This window comes from Salvelinus alpinus, chromosome 10, assembly GCF_045679555.1.
Source record: "Salvelinus alpinus chromosome 10, SLU_Salpinus.1, whole genome shotgun sequence".
Lineage (NCBI taxonomy): Eukaryota > Metazoa > Chordata > Actinopteri > Salmoniformes > Salmonidae > Salvelinus > Salvelinus alpinus.
In genome coordinates, this window is record NC_092095.1 from 15,251,909 (window position 1) to 15,271,668 (window position 19,760).

General features: G+C 45.1%; 1 protein-coding gene across 10 annotated transcripts; it reads right to left on the bottom strand.

Moving 5' to 3' along the window:
* Positions 1–906: 906 nt before the first annotated feature.
* On the bottom strand, positions 907–19,599 carry LOC139531545 (nucleoporin p58/p45-like). 10 transcript variants are annotated; one of them, XM_071328067.1, is made up of 13 exons: positions 19,162–19,599; positions 17,927–18,066; positions 17,300–17,539; positions 15,887–16,040; positions 15,706–15,771; positions 15,427–15,601; positions 15,230–15,309; positions 14,908–15,077; positions 13,960–14,042; positions 13,660–13,858; positions 3,664–3,747; positions 2,671–2,766; positions 907–1,399 (listed from the first exon to the last, which is right to left on the bottom strand). In XM_071328067.1, exons 1-13 carry the CDS (start codon positions 19,230–19,232, stop codon positions 1,230–1,232), a joined length of 1,728 nt encoding a protein of 575 aa, XP_071184168.1. In that variant the 5' UTR covers positions 19,233–19,599; the 3' UTR covers positions 907–1,229. The 10 variants fall into 10 exon arrangements, with proteins under 10 accessions (XP_071184168.1, XP_071184167.1, XP_071184172.1 ...); XM_071328066.1 differs by having other exon boundaries at positions 17,273–17,539; positions 19,162–19,598; XM_071328071.1 differs by lacking the exon at positions 19,162–19,599 and adding an exon at positions 18,308–18,477 and having other exon boundaries at positions 17,273–17,539.
* Between the last annotated feature and the right edge of the window lie 161 nt (positions 19,600–19,760).

Sequence of the window (19,760 nt, forward strand, 5' to 3'; positions counted from 1 at the left end):
ATTATGGTTATGATCAATCCCTTTCAGGTTCTAACTTGTATGAAGGGCTGTGAGGGACATTCAGCATGGCCAGGTTCTCTCCCTTGCACACGCACACACTCTCTTTCGCTCTCTCAAACACACACTCTCTTTCGCTCTCTCAAACACACACTCTCTTTCGCTCTCTCAAACACACACTCTCTTTCGCTCTCTCAAACACACACTCTCTTTCGCTCTCTCAAATACACACTCTCTTTAGCTCTCTCAAACACACACTCTCTTTCGCTCTCTCAAACACACAAAGCGTAAAAAAAAAACAGCAATCATGATGAAACAATAATAAGGTTTAAAAATTAAACACAGGTAATGAAACTTCTCCAAATGTGCTGATCGGTTTGAACTGTTAGTTGAAACTAGTTACTAGCTAGTTATGCCTCCCTCTCTCCTGCTCCTACCCCACTCCTCCCTCCATCCTGGTCCTACCCCCCTCCTCCCTCCATCCTGGTCCTACCCCCCCTCCTCCCTCCCTCCTGCTCCTACTACCCCCCTCCTCCCTGCTCCTACCTTCCCTCCTCCCTCCCTCCCTCCCTCCTGCTCCTACCTTCCCTCCTCCCTCCCTCCCTCCTGCTCCTACTACCTCCCTCCATCCTGCTCCTACCCCCCCTCATCCCTTCCTGCTCCTACCCCCCACCCCTCATCCCTTCCTGCTCCTCCTCCTACCCCCCATCCCTCCCTCCATCCTGCTCCTACTACCTCCCCTCCTCCCTCCTGCTCCTACCCCCCCCCCTCCTACCCCCCCTTCCTCCCATCATCCTGCTCCTACCCCCCCCCCTCTCATCCTGCTCCTACCCACCCACCACCCCCTTCTGCTCCTACCCACCCACCCTCCCCGCATCCTGTCCCTACCCACCCCCCTCCTCCCTGCATCCTGCTCCTCCCCACATCCTGTCCCTCCCCCCCATCCTGCTCCTTCCACCCATGCTTCATGACAGATATAAAAATAGAGATCTGGGACAGACTGTTACCCCCGTCTCCACCTCCCATGGACAGCTCTAGAAGTCACCCTTAGGCACAGATCTAAAATAAACCTACCCTCCCCAAATCCATCTAAAATGGACTGCGACCCATTTAACCCATTATACAAACGCGGACAGTTCTGGAAGTCATAAGAGCTAGGATCAGCTTTCCTTCCCCAAATCCTAACTGTTACCCCACTGTTCCCTTTGCCCCTCAGAGCACCGGTGGAGAGACTATCTCTTGCCTCTCTTGTTTCCCACCGGGGGCTTCTTGAGCTGTAGCAGTGGACCTCCCGTGCCGAAGCCCGTGGCGGTAGGGTTGGACACGCCAAACGTCAGGCCGGCAGACGTGTTGAGCCCGGGGTTACTGAAGTTAAACCCCGAACTACTGCTGCTACCAAAACCTGGAGGGAGGGGGGAGGAGAAGAGAAAGAACATGAGTTATCCATATTTAGTATGCTCACAGGGTGTCTGCTGAGACATGAGTTATCCATATTTAGTATGCTAACAGGGTGTCTGCTGAGACATGAGTTATCCATATTTAGTATGCTCACAGGGTGTCTGCTGAGACATGAGTTATCCATATTTAGTATGCTCACAAGGTGTCTGCTGAGACATGAGTTATCCATATTTAGTATGCTCACAGGGTGTCTGCTGAGACATGAGTTATCCATATTTAGTATGCTCACAGGGTGTCTGCTGAGACATGAGTTATCCATATTTAGTACGCTCACAAGGTGTCTGCTGAGACATGAGTTATCCATATTTAGTACGCTCACAGGGTGTCTGCTGAGACATGAGTTATCCATATTTAGTATGCTCACAAGGTGTCTGCTGAGACATGAGTTATCCATATTTAGTATGCTCACAGGGTGTCTGCTGAGACATGAGTTATCCATATTTAGTATGCTCACAAGGTGTCTGCTGAGACATGAGTTATCCATATTTAGTATGCTCACAGGGTGTCTGCTGAGACATGAGTTATCCATATTTAGTATGCTCACAGGGTGTCTGCTGAGACATGAGTTATCCATATTTAGTATGCTCACAGGGTGTCTGCTGAGACATGAGTTATCCATATTTAGTATGCTCACAGGGTGTCTGCTGAGACATGAGTTATCCATATTTAGTATGCTCACAGGGTGTCTGCTGAGACATGAGTTATCCATATTCAGTATGCTCACAAGGTGTCTGCTGAGACATGAGTTATCCATATTTAGTATGCTCACAGGGTGTCTGCTGAGACATGAGTTATCCATATTTAGTATGCTCACAGGGTGTCTGCTGAGACATGAGTTATCCATATTTAGTATGCTCACAGGGTGTCTGCTGAGACATGAGTTATCCATATTTAGTATGCTCACAGGGTGTCTGCTGAGACATGAGTTATCCATATTTAGTATGCTCACAGGGTGTCTGCTGAGACATGAGTTATCCATATTTAGTATGCTCACAGGGTGTCTGCTGAGACATGAGTTATCCATATTTAGTATGCTCACAGGGTGTCTGCTGAGACATGAGTTATCCATATTTAGTATGCTCACAGGGTGTCTGCTGAGACATGAGTTATCCATATTTAGTATGCTCACAGGGTGTCTGCTGAGACATGAGTTATCCATATTTAGTATGCTCACAGGGTGTCTGCTGAGACATGAGGTGAGGAGTGTGTGTGTACCTGCGCTCAGGCTCCCTCCCGAGGCCTTGCTGGCGGAGGAGAAACCAAATGAGCCCCCCGTCGCAACCCCCCCGAAACCTGGACCCCCACCAAATACTGCAGGAGAGAGAGAGGGAGCCAAGCTTTAGTAAGACATTCACTAACTATGCTGCTACGACATAAATATATATGAGAGAGAGAGACAGAGAAAGAGAGAGAGACAGAGAGAGAGACAGAGAGAGAGACAGAGAGAGAGACAAAGAGAGAGAGACAGTTCCTGGACACACACTCTATGCTAACTATGCTGCTATGACAAGACGGAGAGCTTAACTTCATAGACACGGGTGCGGACACACATACACAAACTGCAAGGGCGTGTGAGGAAAAGAAGGAGTTAAGCCTCCGTAATGGCTCACTGACAAACAGGGTATACTGACGAGTACACCAATGAGGAAAGAGCAGCTGGTTTCCAAACAGGGTATACTGATGAGTACACCAATGAGGAAAGAGCAGCTGGTATCCAAACAGGGTATACTGACGAGTAGACCAATGAGGAAAGAGCAGCTGGTATCCAATGAAGAGAGTAAAGCATAGAGACACACACCATACCCCAGCTACAGGCAGACTGTTGTTTCAGCCATAGATAGTGAAGAGCTTCAAAACTCAGATACATTCCCTAATACTGCCACCTGTCTCACACAAGAGGGGGAGGAAGAGAGGATGAGGAACAAAGGGTGAGGAACAGAGGGTGAGGAACAGAGGGTGAGGAACAGAGGGTGAGCAACAGAGGGTGAGCAACAGAGGGTGAGCAACAGAGGGTGAGGAACAGAGGGTGAGGAACAGAGGGTGAGGAACAGAGGGTGAGGAACAGAGGAAGTTAGAGATAAAAATAAAGACATCAAGAGATTGAGATCAAGAGATCAAGAGTGAGAAAGAGGGGGATAGTAAAAAGTAGGAGGAAGAGAGGTAGGTGGATGGGGATGAGACAGACTAATGTAAAAAGACAGGTACTACCTCCAAGGCCTGATGAGCCCGTGCTAGAGCCCACTCCTGAGGCAAAGGGGTTTCCCAAGCCAGACCCCAGGGGCGCCTGTCTCCCTGAGACAGAGAGAACATAGCTTACTCCTCTGGACTACAGTCTGTTACTGAAGTCAAGTTCCCCCCTCTCCTCTGCAACGTTCAGTGGTGGTATAGACTGTGTGAGTCCAAGAGTGTGAACAGAGTAACATCTCAGGACCCTGTGGATCAGTGGTTCTATATTACATTAGACTACAGTAGTCTTCTCAGACTCCCCTCCCAACACTAACCTTATGGCCACATCGAAGTTGTTCCCCTTGATATACCTAATGACTACTGATAGGCTGCTTATTAGTGATAATGGAACTATGAGACTGTGGATTGATTTTCACAGATCAAGTGGTAAAATGGCAATTCCACGGTAACGGAGTGATGCTGAGACTCAGATTTTTCTAAATGGATGTCAAACAAAAAACAATGATTGCAAAGTTAAACAAACCATACAACTCTATGCACAAGGACGATTTAACAGTTTCCACTAAACATTTCACAAAAACGCATTGACAGTGCATTCGGAAAGTATTCAGACCCCTTCCCTTTTTCCATATTGTTACAGCCTTATTCTAAAATGGATTCAATAAGGTTTTTCTCCCCTCAATCTACACACATTACCCCATAATGACAAAGCAAAAACAGGTTGACATTTTTGCAAATGTATTTAAAATTAAAATAAAGAAAAAAAACTAATTTACATAAGTATTCAGACCCTTTGCTACGAGACTCAAAACTGAGATTATTTGGAATGATTTGGAAAAGCACACATACCTGTCTATATAAAGGTCCCACAGTTGACAGTGCATGTCTGAGCAAAAACCAAGCCATGAAGTCAAAGGAATTGTCTATAGAGCTCCGAGACAGGATTGTGTCGAGGCACAGATCTGGGGAAGGGTACCAAACATTTCTGCAGCATTGAAGGTCCCCAATTAAACAGTGGCCTCAATCATTTTTTAAATGGAAGAAGTTTGGAACCACCAAGACTTCCTAGAGCTGGCCGCCCGGCCAAACTGAGCAATCGTGGGAGAAGGGCCTTGGTCAGGGAGGTGACCAAGAACTCGATGGTCACTCTGACAGAGCTCCAGAGTTCCTCTGTGGAGATGGGAGAACCTTCCAGAAAGACAACCATCTCTGCAGCACTCCACCAATCAGGCCTGTATGGTAGAGTGGCCAGAGGGAAGTCACTCTTCAGTAAAAGGCACATGACAGCCCACTTGAAACAAGATTCTCTGGTCTGATAAAATCAAGATTGAACTCTTTGGCCTAAATACAAAACTGTCAAATCTGGAAGAAACCTGGCACCATCCCTATGGTGAAGCATTGTGGTGGCAGCATCATGCTTTGGGGATGTTTTTCAGCGGCAGGGACTGGGAGACTAGTCAGGATCGAGGCAAAGATGAACGGAGAAAAGTACTGAGAGATCCTCGATGAAAACCTCCTCCAGAACGCTCAGGACCTATGACTGGGGTGAAGGTTCACCTTCCAACAGGACAATGACCCACACAGACAAGAGAATGCAGGGGTGGCGTCGGGACATGTCCTTGAGTGGCCCAGCCAGAGCCCGGACTTGAACCCGATCGAACATCTCTGGAGAGACCTGAAAATAGCTGTACAGCGACGCTCCCCATTCAACCCGACAGAGCTCGAGAGGATCTGCAGAGAATAAATGGGAGATACTAAGTAAAACGTACTGAGTCAATGGTCTGAATACTTATGTAAATGTGATATTTCAGTTTTGTATTTTTTTAAATAAAATTTGCAAACATTTTTATTTAAATCTATTTTTTCTTTGTCATTATGGGGTATTGTGTATAGATTAATGAGGGGGAAAAACAATTTAATACATTTTAGAATAAGGCTGTAACGTAACAAAATGTGGAAAAAGTCAAGGGGTCTGAATACTTTCCGAATGCACTGTCCTTGAAGAACAGTGTAGATGGTGGAAGTTGTTAAATCGTCCTTGTGCATAGAGTTGTATGGTTTGTTTAACTTTGCAATCATTGGTTTTTGTTTGACATCCATTTTGGAAAAAATCAGAGTCTTAGCATCACTCTTACATTGGAATTGACCTAAAGTAGATGTTGGTGTGATAGAAACATGGCAGCTAGGACCTTCACTCAATCTCAGGGCACCAGTCTTGTTTCTTTTTAGCGGTTCTCAAATTGGATTTTAGAGAGTTGCAGCCTCGCTATAGTATTAGTTAATTCTCTTAAATCCAATTGGATTTCTAAAATGAGTGATTTACGGGTCAAAAAGAAACAAAGACAAGGTCGCTCCTTTAAAAACGGATTTATTGTCAAATGAAAGCAATTCCACTTACATAAAAAGAGACAAACAGTTAGGACACAACCGATTGTTAATTCCTAGCTGCTATGGTTGTATTTGATAAGTTCGCCAAAACGGTTCAAGATTCCAAGAGTGAAGGAACTAGCTTGTGCCAGGAAAAAATGCAGCACAAACAATTATTAATATATGTCAAGTTTCAAAAGGCACACAATATTATTTAGTGTCAGACATATGCATCAACAACAACAAGCATTGGTTTTATATATAAATATAAACAGGGTGGTTCGTGCACTGAATGCTGATTGGCTGACAGCCGTGGTGTATCAGACCATATACCACGGGTATGACAAAACAGCTATTTTTACTGCTCTAATTATGTTGGTAACCAGTTTATAATAGCAATAAGACACCTCAGGGGTTTGTGGTAAAGGGCCAATATACCACGGCTAAGGGCTGTGTCCATGCACTCCAGGTTGCGTCGTGTTTAAGAACAGTCGTGGTACATTGGACATATACCACACCCCCTCGGGCCTTATTGCATGCGCATACATATACAATTCCTCACATTTAATCCTAGTAAAAATTCCCTTTCTTAAGTCAGTTAGGATCACCACTTTATTTTAAGAATGTGAAATGTCAGAATAATAGTAGAGAATGATTTATTTCAGCCTTTATATCTTTCTTCACATTCCCAGTGGGTCAGAAGTTAACATGCTACCAAATACTAATTGAGTGTATTGCCTTTAAATTGTTTAACTTGGGTCAAACGTTTAGGTAGCCTTCCACAAGCATCCCACAATAAGTTGGGTGAATTATTGGCCCATTCCTCCTGACAGAGCTGGTGAGGTCAGGTTTGTAGGCCTCCTTTCTCACACACTTTTTCAGTTCTGCCCACAATTTTTGTGATGGCCACTCCAATACCTTGACTTTGTTGTCCTTAATCCATTTTGCCACAACTTTGGAAGTACAGTGGGGCAAAAAAGTATTTAGTCAGCCACCAATTGTGCAAGTTCTCCCACTTAAAAAGATGAGAGAGGCCTGTAATTTTCATCATAGGTACACTTCAACTATGACAGACAAAATGAGAAGAAAAAAAAATCCAGAAAATCACATTGTAGGATTTTTAATGAATTTAGTTGCAAATTATGGTGGAAAATAAGTATTTGGTCATTAACAAAAGTTTCTCAATACTTTGTTATATACCCTTTGTTGGCAATGACAGAGGTCAAACGTTTTCTGTAAGTCTTCACAAGATTTTCACACACTGTTGCTGGTATTTTGGCCCATTCCTCCATGCAGATCTCCTCTAGAGCAGTGATGTTTTGGGGCTGTTGCTGGGCAACACGGACTTTCAACTCCCTCCAAAGATTTTCTATGGGGTTGAGATCTGGAGACTGGCTAGGCCACTCCAGGACCTTGAAATGCTTCTTACGAAGCCACTCCTTCGTTGCCCGGGCGGTGTGTTTGGGATCATTGTCATGCTGAAAGACCCAGCCACGTTTCATCTTCAATGCCCTTGCTGATGGTAGGCTTTGTTACTTTGGTCCCAGCTCTCTGCAGGTCATTCACTAGGTCCCCCCGTGTGGTTCTGGGATTTTTGCTCACCGTTCTTGTGATCATTTTGACCCCACGGGGTGAGATCTTGCGTGGAGCCCCAGATCGAGGGAGATTATCAGTGGTCTTGTATGTCTTCCATTTCCTAATAATTGCTCTCACAGTTGATTTCTTCAAACCAAGCTGCTTACCTATTGCAGATTCAGTCTTCCCAGCCTGGTGCAGGTCTACAATTTTGTTTCTGGTGTCCTTTGACAGCTCTTTGGTCTTGGCCATAGTGGAGTTTGGAGTGTGACTGTTTGAGGTTGTGGACAGGTGTCTTTTATACTGATAACAAGTTCAAACAGGTGCCATTAATACAGGTAACGAGTGGAGGACAGAGGAGCCTCTTAAAGAAGAAGTTACAGGTCTGTGAGTGCCAGAAATCTTGCTTGTTTGTAGGTGACCAAATACTTATTTTCCACCATAATTTGCAAATGAATTCATAAAAAATCCTACAATGTGATTTTCTGGATTTTTTTCCTAATTTTGTCTGTCATAGTTGAAGTGTACCTATGATGAAAATTACAGGCCTCATCTTTTTAAGTGGGAGAACTTGCACAATTGGTGGCTGACTATATACTTTTTTGCCCCACTGTATGTTTGGGGTCATTGTCCATTTGGAAGACCCATTTGCGACCAAGCTTTAACATCCTGACTGTTGTCTTGAGATGTTACTTCAATATATCCACATAATTTTCCTACCTCATGATGCCATCTATTTTGTGAAGTGCACCAGTCCCTCTTGCAGCAAAGCACCCCCACAACATGATGCTGCCACCCCGTGCTTCACAGTTGGGATGGTGTTCTTCGTCTTGCAAGCCTCCCCCTTTTTCCTCCAAACATAACAATGGTCATTATGGCCAAACAGTTATATTTTTGTTTCATCAGACCAGAGGACATTTCTCCAAAAAGTACAATCTTTGTCCCCATGTGCAGTTGCAAACTGTAGTCTGGCTTTTCTATGGCGGTTTTGGAGCAGTGGCCTTTCAGGTTATGTCGATATTGGACTCGTTTAGATACCTTTGTATCTGTTTCCTTCAGCATCTTCACAAGGTCCTTTGCTGTTGTTCTGGGATTGATTTGCACTTTTCACAACAAAGTAAGTTCATCTCTAGGAGACAGAACGCGTCTCCTTCCTGAGCGGTATGACGGCTGCGTGGTCCCATGGTGTTTATACTTGTGTACTATTGTTTGTACAGATGAACGTGGTACCTTCAGGCGTTTGGAAATTGCTCCCAAGGATGAACCAGACTTGTGGAGGTCTACAAATTTATTTTTCTGAGGTCTTGGCTGATTTCTTTAGATTTTCCCATGATGTCCAGCAGAGGCACTGAGTTGGAAGGTAGGCCTTGAAATACATCCACAGGTACACCTCCAATGGACTCAAATTATGTCAATTAGCCTATCAGAAGCTTTTAAAGCCATGACATAATTTTATGGAATTTTCCAAGCTGTTTAAAGGCACAGTCAACTTAGTGTATGTAAACTTCTGACCCACTGGAATTGTGATACAGTGGATAAGTGAAATAATCTGTCTGTAAACAATTGTTGGAAAAATTACTTGTGTCACGCACAAAGTAGATGTCCTAACCGACTTGCCAAAACTAGTTTGTTAACAAGAAATTTGTGGAGTGGTTGAAAAACGAGTTTTAATGACCCCAACCTAAGTGTGTAAACTTCCGACTTCACCTGTATGTATATATAAAATATGCCAAACCCTCCAGAACAGGCCCCAGTATTGCCATCTGTGTTAGTAAAGTGATCCAGTAGGGAAACTACACCTCCCCAGCCAATAACATCAGTGTTGTACATACTACATCCCAGAACAGCTTCTTGGCTCTATGTAGCTGGCCCTGAGTCCGTACACTGAGTGGAGGGACTGTCTCAGACAGTCAGTCCAACCAATACCAGTCTTCTGATCTCATCGAAGCCCTCAAAGGCCCAAGATTCATCATAGTCCTGTTAGCCATCACTGTTATACACCAACAGGAGTCTGCCATCTGCAGCAGCCCTATGAGTTCCAGAACCAATCAGAGTTCCAGTCCCACATTATCTACTCATTCTAGAATATTCCAGAGTGGTTCTGGAAGGTTAGCGTGAGAGGGTGGACAGACAGGTCAGTCCAGAGCAGCAGTTAATTATCTCAGAGCACAAATTGTCACTCAGAATACAGAAGAATACTGCTTATTGGCACCAATGTTCCCACTGGCCTTCCCCAAGCAGTCGATACGAGCAGCAAGATCACGGTCTCTACCTTGATAAACTAGTGAGTGACGTAATACTGAAGCACTTCTATTGAATAGATAATGAAACTAAAGAAAACTAGGTTCCGTCTGTACAGAAGGTCATCAGCCCCTCTGCTATCTATTTCCTGGAGCCAGCTAGGCCTGCATGGTAGACCACCCGCCAGTGTTAAGTAGTGTGGGTAGGAAATACTGTTAAATCACAATCATTATCTCAAAAGGTTAATGTAGAACGCACAGTGATCAATTCAAAGTTGGATGGACTGTCAGGTAGAAGTGTGTGTATTTAGACCAGGGGTGTCAATCTCATTTTTATGGAGGGTCTTGTGTCTGGGTTTTTCCTTTCAATGAAGACCCAGACAACCAGGCGAGAGGAGTGCCTTACTAATCAGGGACCTTAATTCATCAGTCAAGTACAAGGGAGGAGTGAAAACCCCGACACTCGGCCCTCTGTGGAATGAATTTGACACGTGCTTTAGAACAGTGGATCGCAACCTTTTTGGGGTACTTTACCACCAACTGAATTGTGCTCTGCCCGGAGTACCCCTGAAGTACCCCCTCATGCATTTTACCAGTAACCCTATGGTCTCATGAGTCTTCTCCAGTATCCCCTGTGGATAGGCCAAGTACCCCAGGAGTCCTAGTACCCCTGGTTGGGAACCCCTGGTTTAGACTTTACAATGATCATTACAAGCTACAACAGTCAGTCAATGTTCTATCTACAATGCAAATAAAGTCACACAGACACATGCATACACCTGGCCACTTTAGTAACCAGAGCCTGCTATTATTGCCGTGACAATTCCATGATAACTTAACAAGCTGCCATGGTTACAAAAACACTTCAAATCTTTAACTGAAATTAACACACAAAACAACCTCTTCTGCATGACCTGCACAGTAAGTCAGTGTTCCCACACAGTACATATTTTTGTTGTGGCCCAGGACAAGCACACCAGATTCTACCTGTCAACTAATCATCAAGCCCTTCACCAGTAGAATCTGGTGTCCAGGGCTACAACAAAAGCGTACTGTTGTGGGTACTGAAGGAACGGAGTAGGGAACCACTGCAGTGAGTAACACTATGCTTGTAACACTAGGCTATACACCCCTCAAACTACACTCTGGACCTTCAAGCCAGTTCCACTGCCTTGTTTCATTGTTGCCCTCTAATCAGGAACTGATTTAGACCTGGGACACCAGGTCAATTAACTATCAGGCAGAACAGAAAACCTGCAGGCTCTGGACCTCGTAGGGTAAGAGTTGAATAGCCCTGCTATACACCAGGAGTGTCAAACTCAATCCATGGAGGGCCTAGTGTCTGCATGTTTTTGGTTTTTCCTGTCAATTAAGACCTAGACAACCAGGTGAGGGGAGTTCCTTACTAAATCAGTGACCTAGACAACCAGGTGAGGGGAGTTCCTTACTAAATCAATGACCTAGACAACCAGGTGAGGGGAGTTCCTTACTAAATCAGTGACCTAGACAACCAGGTGAGGGGAGTTCCTTACTAAATCAGTGACCTAGACAACCAGGTGAGGGGAGTTCCTTACTAAATCAGTGACCTAGACAACCAGGTGAGGGGAGTTCCTTACTAAATCAGTGACCTAGACAACCAGGTGTGGGGAGTTCCTTACTAAATCAGTGACCTAGACAACCAGGTGAGGGGAGTTCCTTACTAAATCAGTGACCTAGACAACCAGGTGTGGGGAGTTCCTTACTAAATCAGTGACCTAGACAACCAGGTGTGGGGAGTTCCTTACTAAATCAGTGACCTAGACAACCAGGTGTGGGGAGTTCCTTACTAAATCAGTGACCTAGACAACCAGGTGTGGGGAGTTCCTTACTAAATCAGTGACCTAGACAACCAGGTGAGGGGAGTTCCTTACTAAATCAGTGACCTAGACAACCAGGTGAGGGGAGTTCCTTACTAAATCAGTGACCTAGACAACCAGGTGAGGGGAGTTCCTTACTAAATCAATGACCTAGACAACCAGGTGAGGGGAGTTCCTTACTAAATCAGTGACCTAGACAACCAGGTGAGGGGAGTTCCTTACTAAATCAGTGACCTAGACAACCAGGTGAGGGGAGTTCCTTACTAAATCAGTGACCTAGACAACCAGGTGAGGGGAGTTCCTTACTAAATCAGTGACCTAGACAACCAGGTGAGGGGAGTTCCTTACTAAATCAGTGACCTAGACAACCAGGTGAGGGGAGTTCCTTACTAAATCAGTGACCTAGACAACCAGGTGAGGGGAGTCCCTTACTAAATCAGTGACCTAGACAACCAGGTGAGGGGAGTTCCTTACTAAATCAGTGACCTAGACAACCAGGTGAGGGGAGTTCCTTACTAAATCAGTGACCTAGACAACCAGGTGAGGGGAGTTCCTTACTAAATCAGTGACCTAGACAACCAGGTGAGGGGAGTTCCTTACTAAATCAGTGACCTAGACAACCAGGTGAGGGGAGTTCCTTACTAAATCAGTGACCTAGACAACCAGGTGAGGGGAGTTCCTTACTAAATCAGTGACCTAGACAACCAGGCGAGGGGAGTTCCTTACTAAATCAGTGACCTAGACAACCAGGTGAGGGGAGTTCCTTACTAAATCAGTGACCTAGACAACCAGGTGAGGGGAGTTCCTTACTAAATCAGTGACCTAGACAACCAGGTGAGGGGAGTTCCTTACTAAATCAGTGACCTAGACAACCAGGTGAGGGGAGTTCCTTACTAAATCAGTGACCTTACTTCCTCAAAAAACAAGGGAGACGTGAAAACCTGCAGACACTCGGCCCTCCGTGGAATGAGACTGACACGTGCAATACACTGTCGGTCTAACTTTTAAGTGTGCATCAAGGCACACACACACACACACACACACACACACACGGTCCTCATCTAAACCAGTTTGTACAATCGCGCGATGCCAGAACACTCACTTGGCAGCACCACATACTACGATATGTTATTCTCAATAAAAGCAAACTAATTCAGCTTCACAACAAAGCACCTTCATTAACACGATATTCAAATAGAGCCTGAGCCTAAAGACATTGAGCCTCCAGGTTGAGTTATTGAAGGGATTCTAGTCTGTCTGGGTCAGATCTGAGAGCTGTGAACACCCAGTGAGTCCAGGAATCTGACCACTCTACACTTCTTTATTCATCCTTCATTTTAGGTCCCATCCCTCCTTGTTTCCAGCAGAGGAAGAGCCTTACTGAGATCATGTTAAGTGCTTCTATTTTAGATAGAAGAAAAGCATAGCCATCTGAATATAATAATCGTTTGGTGGATGCTTAGGTTTGTTCTATTTCACACATACACAGAATTGGAAATGTGTTTTTTTTGCATACCCCAACTCTCCCTGAGACACCCTCAGAGTAGAGTCACAGCCAGGGACTGCTATTATCAAGTAGGGTCAGATTCCAACCAGCGACCTTTCAGTTACAGGTCCAACGCTCTAACCACTAGACTACCTGATGAATAACGGCTGCTAGGTTTATGGACAGGTGGTTTCAACAAACAGCCCGCTAGAGACACTTCTGGTAACTTCTGACACATAGCGCCAAACCACAGGAAAAAACGGACTGAAAAGGGTTTGGCACTTGCTATGATTCTTTCATATTTTCTTCCTCCAATTCTCCCCCTTTCCAGAGAAAGAAACTCAACAGAAAGTTTGGCACTGGCTACATTGCTTTTCATTCTCCTCTTTCTCGCTCTCCCCCTCAGTCTCCCTCTGTCAGACTGAGGGGTTGGTAAGGTGAAAGGTCAAATATGAAGGGTCAGGGTTCTAGAACTTGAAGGCGGAGTTCACACCTGGGCCGGGCTGCTGCTGGCTCAGCGTGGCTGCCATGGCGACCGCTGCTGCGTTAGGGACACTGCCGAACGGGGCGGGACCGATTGTGATGCGTGGGGCGCTCTTCCACTTCTTACTGGCTGCCCGCTTGGACTCGAAAACATCAGTGGAGTCCTCCAGGAAGGCCCGGCGGTATCCCAGGTACTGCTGCTTCAGGATCTACCATAGAGGAAGAACCTCAATCCCTTCATTCTAAATACTTTATTTATAGCTCTTGGTGATTGGTCAAGGTGATGTTGTTAGCGGTCTGTAGGACTTACCTTGACGTTCTCGTGTACTGACTGGAGCTGAGCAGCCAGACAAACAAACGTCTGGTACAACTTCTGCATGGCCAGAGACAGATCTACACATGCAGTATGAAGAGAGAACACAACAAACACAGAGTATGAAGTCAGGAGTCCTGTGGTGTGATCCACTGCCCTGTGTAGAGAGGTGATTCTCACCCTGTGGTGTGATGTGTGATCCACTGCCCTGTGTAGAGAGGTGATTCTCACCCTGTGGTGTGATGTGTGATCCACTGCCCTGTGTAGAGAGGTGATTCTCACCCTGTGGTGTGATGTGTGATCCACTGCCCTGTGTAGAGAGGTGATTATCACCCTGTGGTGTGATGTGTGATCCACTGCCCTGTGTAGAGAGGTGATTCTCACCCTGTGGTGTGATGTGTGATCCACTGCCCTGTGTAGAGAGGTGATTCTCACCCTGTGGTGTGATGTGTGATCCACTGCCCTGTGTAGAGAGGTGATTCTCACCCTGTGGTGTGATGTGTGATCCACTGCCCTGTGTAGAGAGGTGATTCTCACCCTGTGGTGTGATGTGTGATCCACTGCCCTGTGTAGAGAGGTGATTCTCACCCTGTGGTGTGATGTGTGATCCACTGCCCTGTGTAGAGAGGTGATTCTCACCCTGTGGTGTGATGTGTGATCCACTGCCCTGTGTAGAGAGGTGATTCTCACCCTGTGGTGTGATGTGTGATCCACTGCCCTGTGTAGAGAGGTGATTCTCACCCTGTGGTGTGATGTGTGATCCACTGCCCTGTGTAGAGAGGTGATTCTCACCCTGTGGTGTGATGTGTGATCCACTGCCCTGTGTAGAGAGGTGATTCTCACCCTGTGGTGTGATGTGTGATCCACTGCCCTGTGTAGAGAGGTGATTCTCACCCTGTGGTGTGATGTGTGATCCACTGCCCTGTGTAGAGAGGTGATTCTCACCCTGTGGTGTGATGTGTGATCCACTGCCCTGTGTGGAGAGGTGATTCTCACCCTGTGGTGTGATGTGTGATCCACTGCCCTGTGTAGAGAGGTGATTCTCCAGCTCCTCTATCTGCTGTCTGTACTGCTGCAGCTGGACCTCAAACTGATCCACTAAACACCGGAAATAACTAGAGAGAGAGAGACACAGAAAGAGAGAATGACAGAAGAGAGACAGGATTCAACTTATTAGAGATAAAATGCAGTAGATGAATCTATGTGGTTCTAAAGGAAAACGTGCTAAGGTAAGTTCAGGGGGCGTGATGATGATGGGACTACTCACTCATAGGGAGCTGTATTTTCATGTTGGAGTCCAGGGGGAGTCTTCTGAGTCCGTAGAGCTATGTCTGCATTCTTCAACTCCTACACACACACACACACAGAGAGAGAGAGACCCCACTATCAAGCCCAGCAACACTTAGGGCAATTTAGTTTTGATCCTGAATTCCTCAAAGGACAATGTGACTTCAGTGTGTGTACCAGCGCAGCCTCCATCTTCAGGTGACCTATAGCCAGGGCGTTTCTCTGTAGTCCCGAGGCGCTGACAGACAGCAGCTGTTTGAGACTCTTGATGTCATCCTGAACCTTCAGCATGGCTTTAAAAGACATCCGGCTGATCTCCTCGTGAACCTGCTTCTGCTCCTTCACAAACTTCCTACAGGACGGAGAACTCACACATCAACACAATGGATCTTCATGACCAAAGACAGTGTTAGAGATGTAGACACGCGCATGACGATGCACGACTTCCTCACTTACTGGAAATGGTCTACATCCTGACAGATGACTGGAGGCAAGTTTTCATCTTTCAACGCTTTACTGTCCCTGAAAGAGAGAGCGAGAAACCCATTATGACAACCATAAGGGGCAACTGCAATCAGTCATTGATCACACTGCGGAATCTTATTGGTCCAGACAGGTGTCAGTCAGTAGTACTTACTGTGGGCTGGCCCCTAATGATTTGTCGCTCTTTTTCTCTGAGGAAGTGCTGAAGTCAACTCCGCCCAGTCCAAGGCTGGGGGCCGCTGAGATCGCGGTCGAGACTAGGGAACCTAACGTCAACCCCCCTGAACCAAGAGTGGTCTGGGCTAAACCTGGAAACACACACAAGAGTTAACACAAATAAACCCAACGACACAAACACACATACAGAAACAACCTCGCAAATGTGTTCGTCCCATACAACCCTAATGCTAACCCCAGTCCTCCCAGAGTGGCCCACACCGAAGACTATTACATTATCAGAAAGGTGTGACACACACACAAAGAAAAAAACTGACAGATCATACACAACCTCTAAATAAGGAGAGATAAGAGACAGATATGTAGTTAACTAACCAGTAGGAGTCATGTTAGAGAACAGACAGACAGATGTAGTTAACTAACCAGTAGGAGTCATGTTAGAGAACAGATAGATGTAGTTAACTAACCAGTAGGAGTCATGTTAGAGAACAGATTGATGTAGTTAACTAACCAGTAGGAGTCATGTTAGAGAACAGATTGATGTAGTTAACTAACCAGTAGGAGTCATGTTAGAGAACAGATAGATGTAGTTAACTAACCAGTAGGAGTCATGTTAGAGAACAGACAGACAGATGTAGTTAACTAACCAGTAGGAGTCATGTTAGAGAACAGATAGATGTAGTTAACTAACCAGTAGGAGTCATGTTAGAGAACAGATAGATGTAGTTAACTAACCAGTAGGAGTCATGTTAGAGAACAGATAGATGTAGTTAACTAACCAGTAGGAGTCATGTTAGAGAACAGACAGAGATATGTAGTTAACTAACCAGTAGGAGTCATGTTAGAGAACAGACAGAGATATGTAGTTAACTAACCAGTAGGAGTCATGTTAGAGAACAGATAGATGTAGTTAACTAACCAGTAGGAGTCATGTTAGAGAACAGATAGATGTAGTTAACTAACCAGTAGGAGTCATGTTAGAGAACAGATAGATGTAGTTAACTAACCAGTAGGAGTCATGTTAGAGAACAGATAGATGTAGTTAACTAACCAGTAGGAGTCATGTTAGAGAACAGATAGATGTAGTTAACTAACCAGTAGGAGTCATGTTAGAGAACAGATAGATGTAGTTAACTAACCAGTAGGAGTCATGTTAGAGAACAGATAGATGTAGTTAACTAACCAGTAGGAGTCATGTTAGAGAACAGACAGATGTAGTTAACTAACCAGTAGGAGTCATGTTAGAGAACAGACAGAGATATGTAGTTAACTAACCAGTAGGAGTCATGTTAGAGAACAGATTGATGCAGTTAACTAACCAGTAGGAGTCATGTTAGAGAACAGACAGATGTAGTTAACTAACCAGTAGGAGTCATGTTAGAGAACATACTGGAACCCAACGATAGACCTGTGGACGGGGCTGTACTCGTGGCCACACCCCCTAGGTTGAGAGCAAATCCTGTGGCTCCTTGTTGTGGAGCGGTGGAGGTGAGGAAGGAGCCTAGCGTCAGTCCTGCCCCTGAGGGGGCCGAGGAGGCAGCAGTGAGGGAGAATGGTTGGGCCGAGGCAGAGGGTTTATTGAAGGCCATACTAAAGCCTGTGGTAGGGGCTGTAGAGGCTGCTGGGGCACCTGGGAGAGACCAGGAAAGAGCTGGGTTAAAGGTAGATTCAACCTATGACATCAACGAGAACAAATTCATCTGCAGAGACTGCTACTATTGGTTTGGCATGCTAAGGCTCAAATTGGGATCAGCCAATGGTGGACGTGGACGTCATGACCCATGTGTAGCTACGTTGACGGAACATTTGCCTAACGTACGGCCTTTAGTGGGTGCAGCAGCACCTGTGGTGAAACAAGAACACAACTCCAACTACAATAATCACCTACACATACATCTGTGTGATGTCTGTGCATTTCTTTGTGCGTGGGTGAAAGAAACAACAAGCAGGGGACAGGTCTGCAGAGGGAGAGAGACAGACAGTCGTAACAACGTGTGTGTGTGTGGTGTGTACCTACCTGAGGCAGGAGTGTTAAAGGAGAACCCACCAGTAGGTTTCTGTGCGAACAGGGACCCCCCCAGGCCCAGAGAAGAGGTGGTGGTGGTGGAGGCTGCACCACCCAGAGTAAAGCCACCCATACCTGCTGCAGCTGGGGTACTAGAGAGAGGGGGTGAGAATGAGAGGGAGAGGGGGGGTGAGAAGTACAAAACATTACTATGCAAATATGCCTCACCTGTTATATATATATATATTACAGTTTTTATGACACTGTCACAAACAATGTATATCTGTTTTGATGTTGACTGGGTACAGTAAAGATGACAGCAAAGGCCCAAGTCTAAAACTCACACTGATTACAAACAATCACACAGCCCCTCTCTCTCTAGCAAACACACACCTTCAGAAGAGAAACACAAGCAGTTGATGCATCCATAACACATGTGGTAGTTAGCAGTTGATCATGACTCAGTTCCATTATATTACACATATGAGTCATTGGACGAAGTAGTCTTCTGTAGGGGGGTGTTTTGTGGTACTGTACGGTTTTGGAAGCATGAGGTCCTTATCTTTCATATCAGCTTGACATAATTTTCTAAAAACAAAAAAGGTTAACCTTTATAGGGTTAGAATTCCCACATGGCCACATTTCCATGTTACAGCGCTTGTTTACGGAAAACATACGGAAGACAGACGACCTGTGTGAATTAGGAAGACAATGTGGTCTACCTGTACTAATTAGCTATCTGCGTTTCTGAACGTCTGTGCTGTGTGTAAACGGAAGACAGATGCCACAAATATGTTGTCACTGAAAAAAAACTATCGCTTCAACAGTTAAAACAGTGTACAGTCAGTGTGTATTTTGCATTTGTGAAATTATTGATAAGATATTAAAGTAGAGGGATTTATGTTTCTAGAACCGTACCGTAATTGAGAATCGACTTGCGTTTAGATGGAGTATTTGGCTGTTTTGGCTTCCACTCCAGAGACAATTCGGCATTTACACACAGCATGTAACGTTAGCTAAGGAAGGTCCTTGGACCAAGTAGTAACGTTATGCTCCTTTAATCTAATATAGCTAGGCAACTACTTAACGTCACAATTTTGACAGTGGGGTTTATTACGATTACTACTGGATAGCTAACGTTAACTACCTAGTTAGCCAGTTGATAACAATCCATGCTGGGTAAGTTAACATAACTATGCCCGAGATAAATCAGCTAATTTACGTGAGCCGTGGCCAACACTTCTTACCTGGCAGTGCCTCCAAACGAAAACCCCCCGCCAGTGTTCGTGGATCCAGATCCGAAATTAAAACCTGACATCTTTTAACAACAGGCCAATATTTTGATATAACTTTTGTTAGCCGATTGTTCCCTAGCTAGCAACTAGCTTTGGGATAAAAAAACAAAAAAAACACCCGCGTGGAGGCCCAGTCTAACACCCTGGTGTTATGAAATCATGGTAAACTAAAATAACCACTATTCGGCTATTTCAACTCACACGCTTAGTAACGTATAACATTTTACAAAGATCGGAAACTTAGTAATTTATGCACAAAACCAGCACTAAAATGTTAACGTTCCTCCTCGACAAGTTCTTTTTTTCCGCTTCACCCGGAGTGTAGCTATATTTTCCGGTTACATTGGCCTACTAGGACAGTGATGTCTGGAGGATTTAACAGATTGGACGGTCATGTCGGGACATCTAGCGTTTGATAGTGGTAATGACCACAATGTACATTTCTCATAATGTGTGTGAATATGTAAAAAAAAGAAAAGTGCTTTGCTAATTTGAGAACGGGTTTTAAAATATGTTTGTGTTAATAAATATTACAGCAGAATGGCAAAGAA

Bases quoted from the DNA above. Each gene is read 5' to 3' on its own strand.
- LOC139531545 (XM_071328066.1), bottom strand. From the start codon at position 19,232: ATGTCAGGTTTTAATTTCGGATCTGGATCCACGAACACTGGCGGGGGG. The intron at 18,067-19,161 runs GTAAGAAGTGTT...CCCTCTCTCTAG, and splicing joins TCGTTTGGAGGCACTGCCAG to TACCCCAGCTGCAGCAGGTA. The intron at 15,602-15,705 runs GTAAGTGAGGAA...TCCGTCCTGTAG, and splicing joins CAGGATGTAGACCATTTCCA to GAAGTTTGTGAAGGAGCAGA.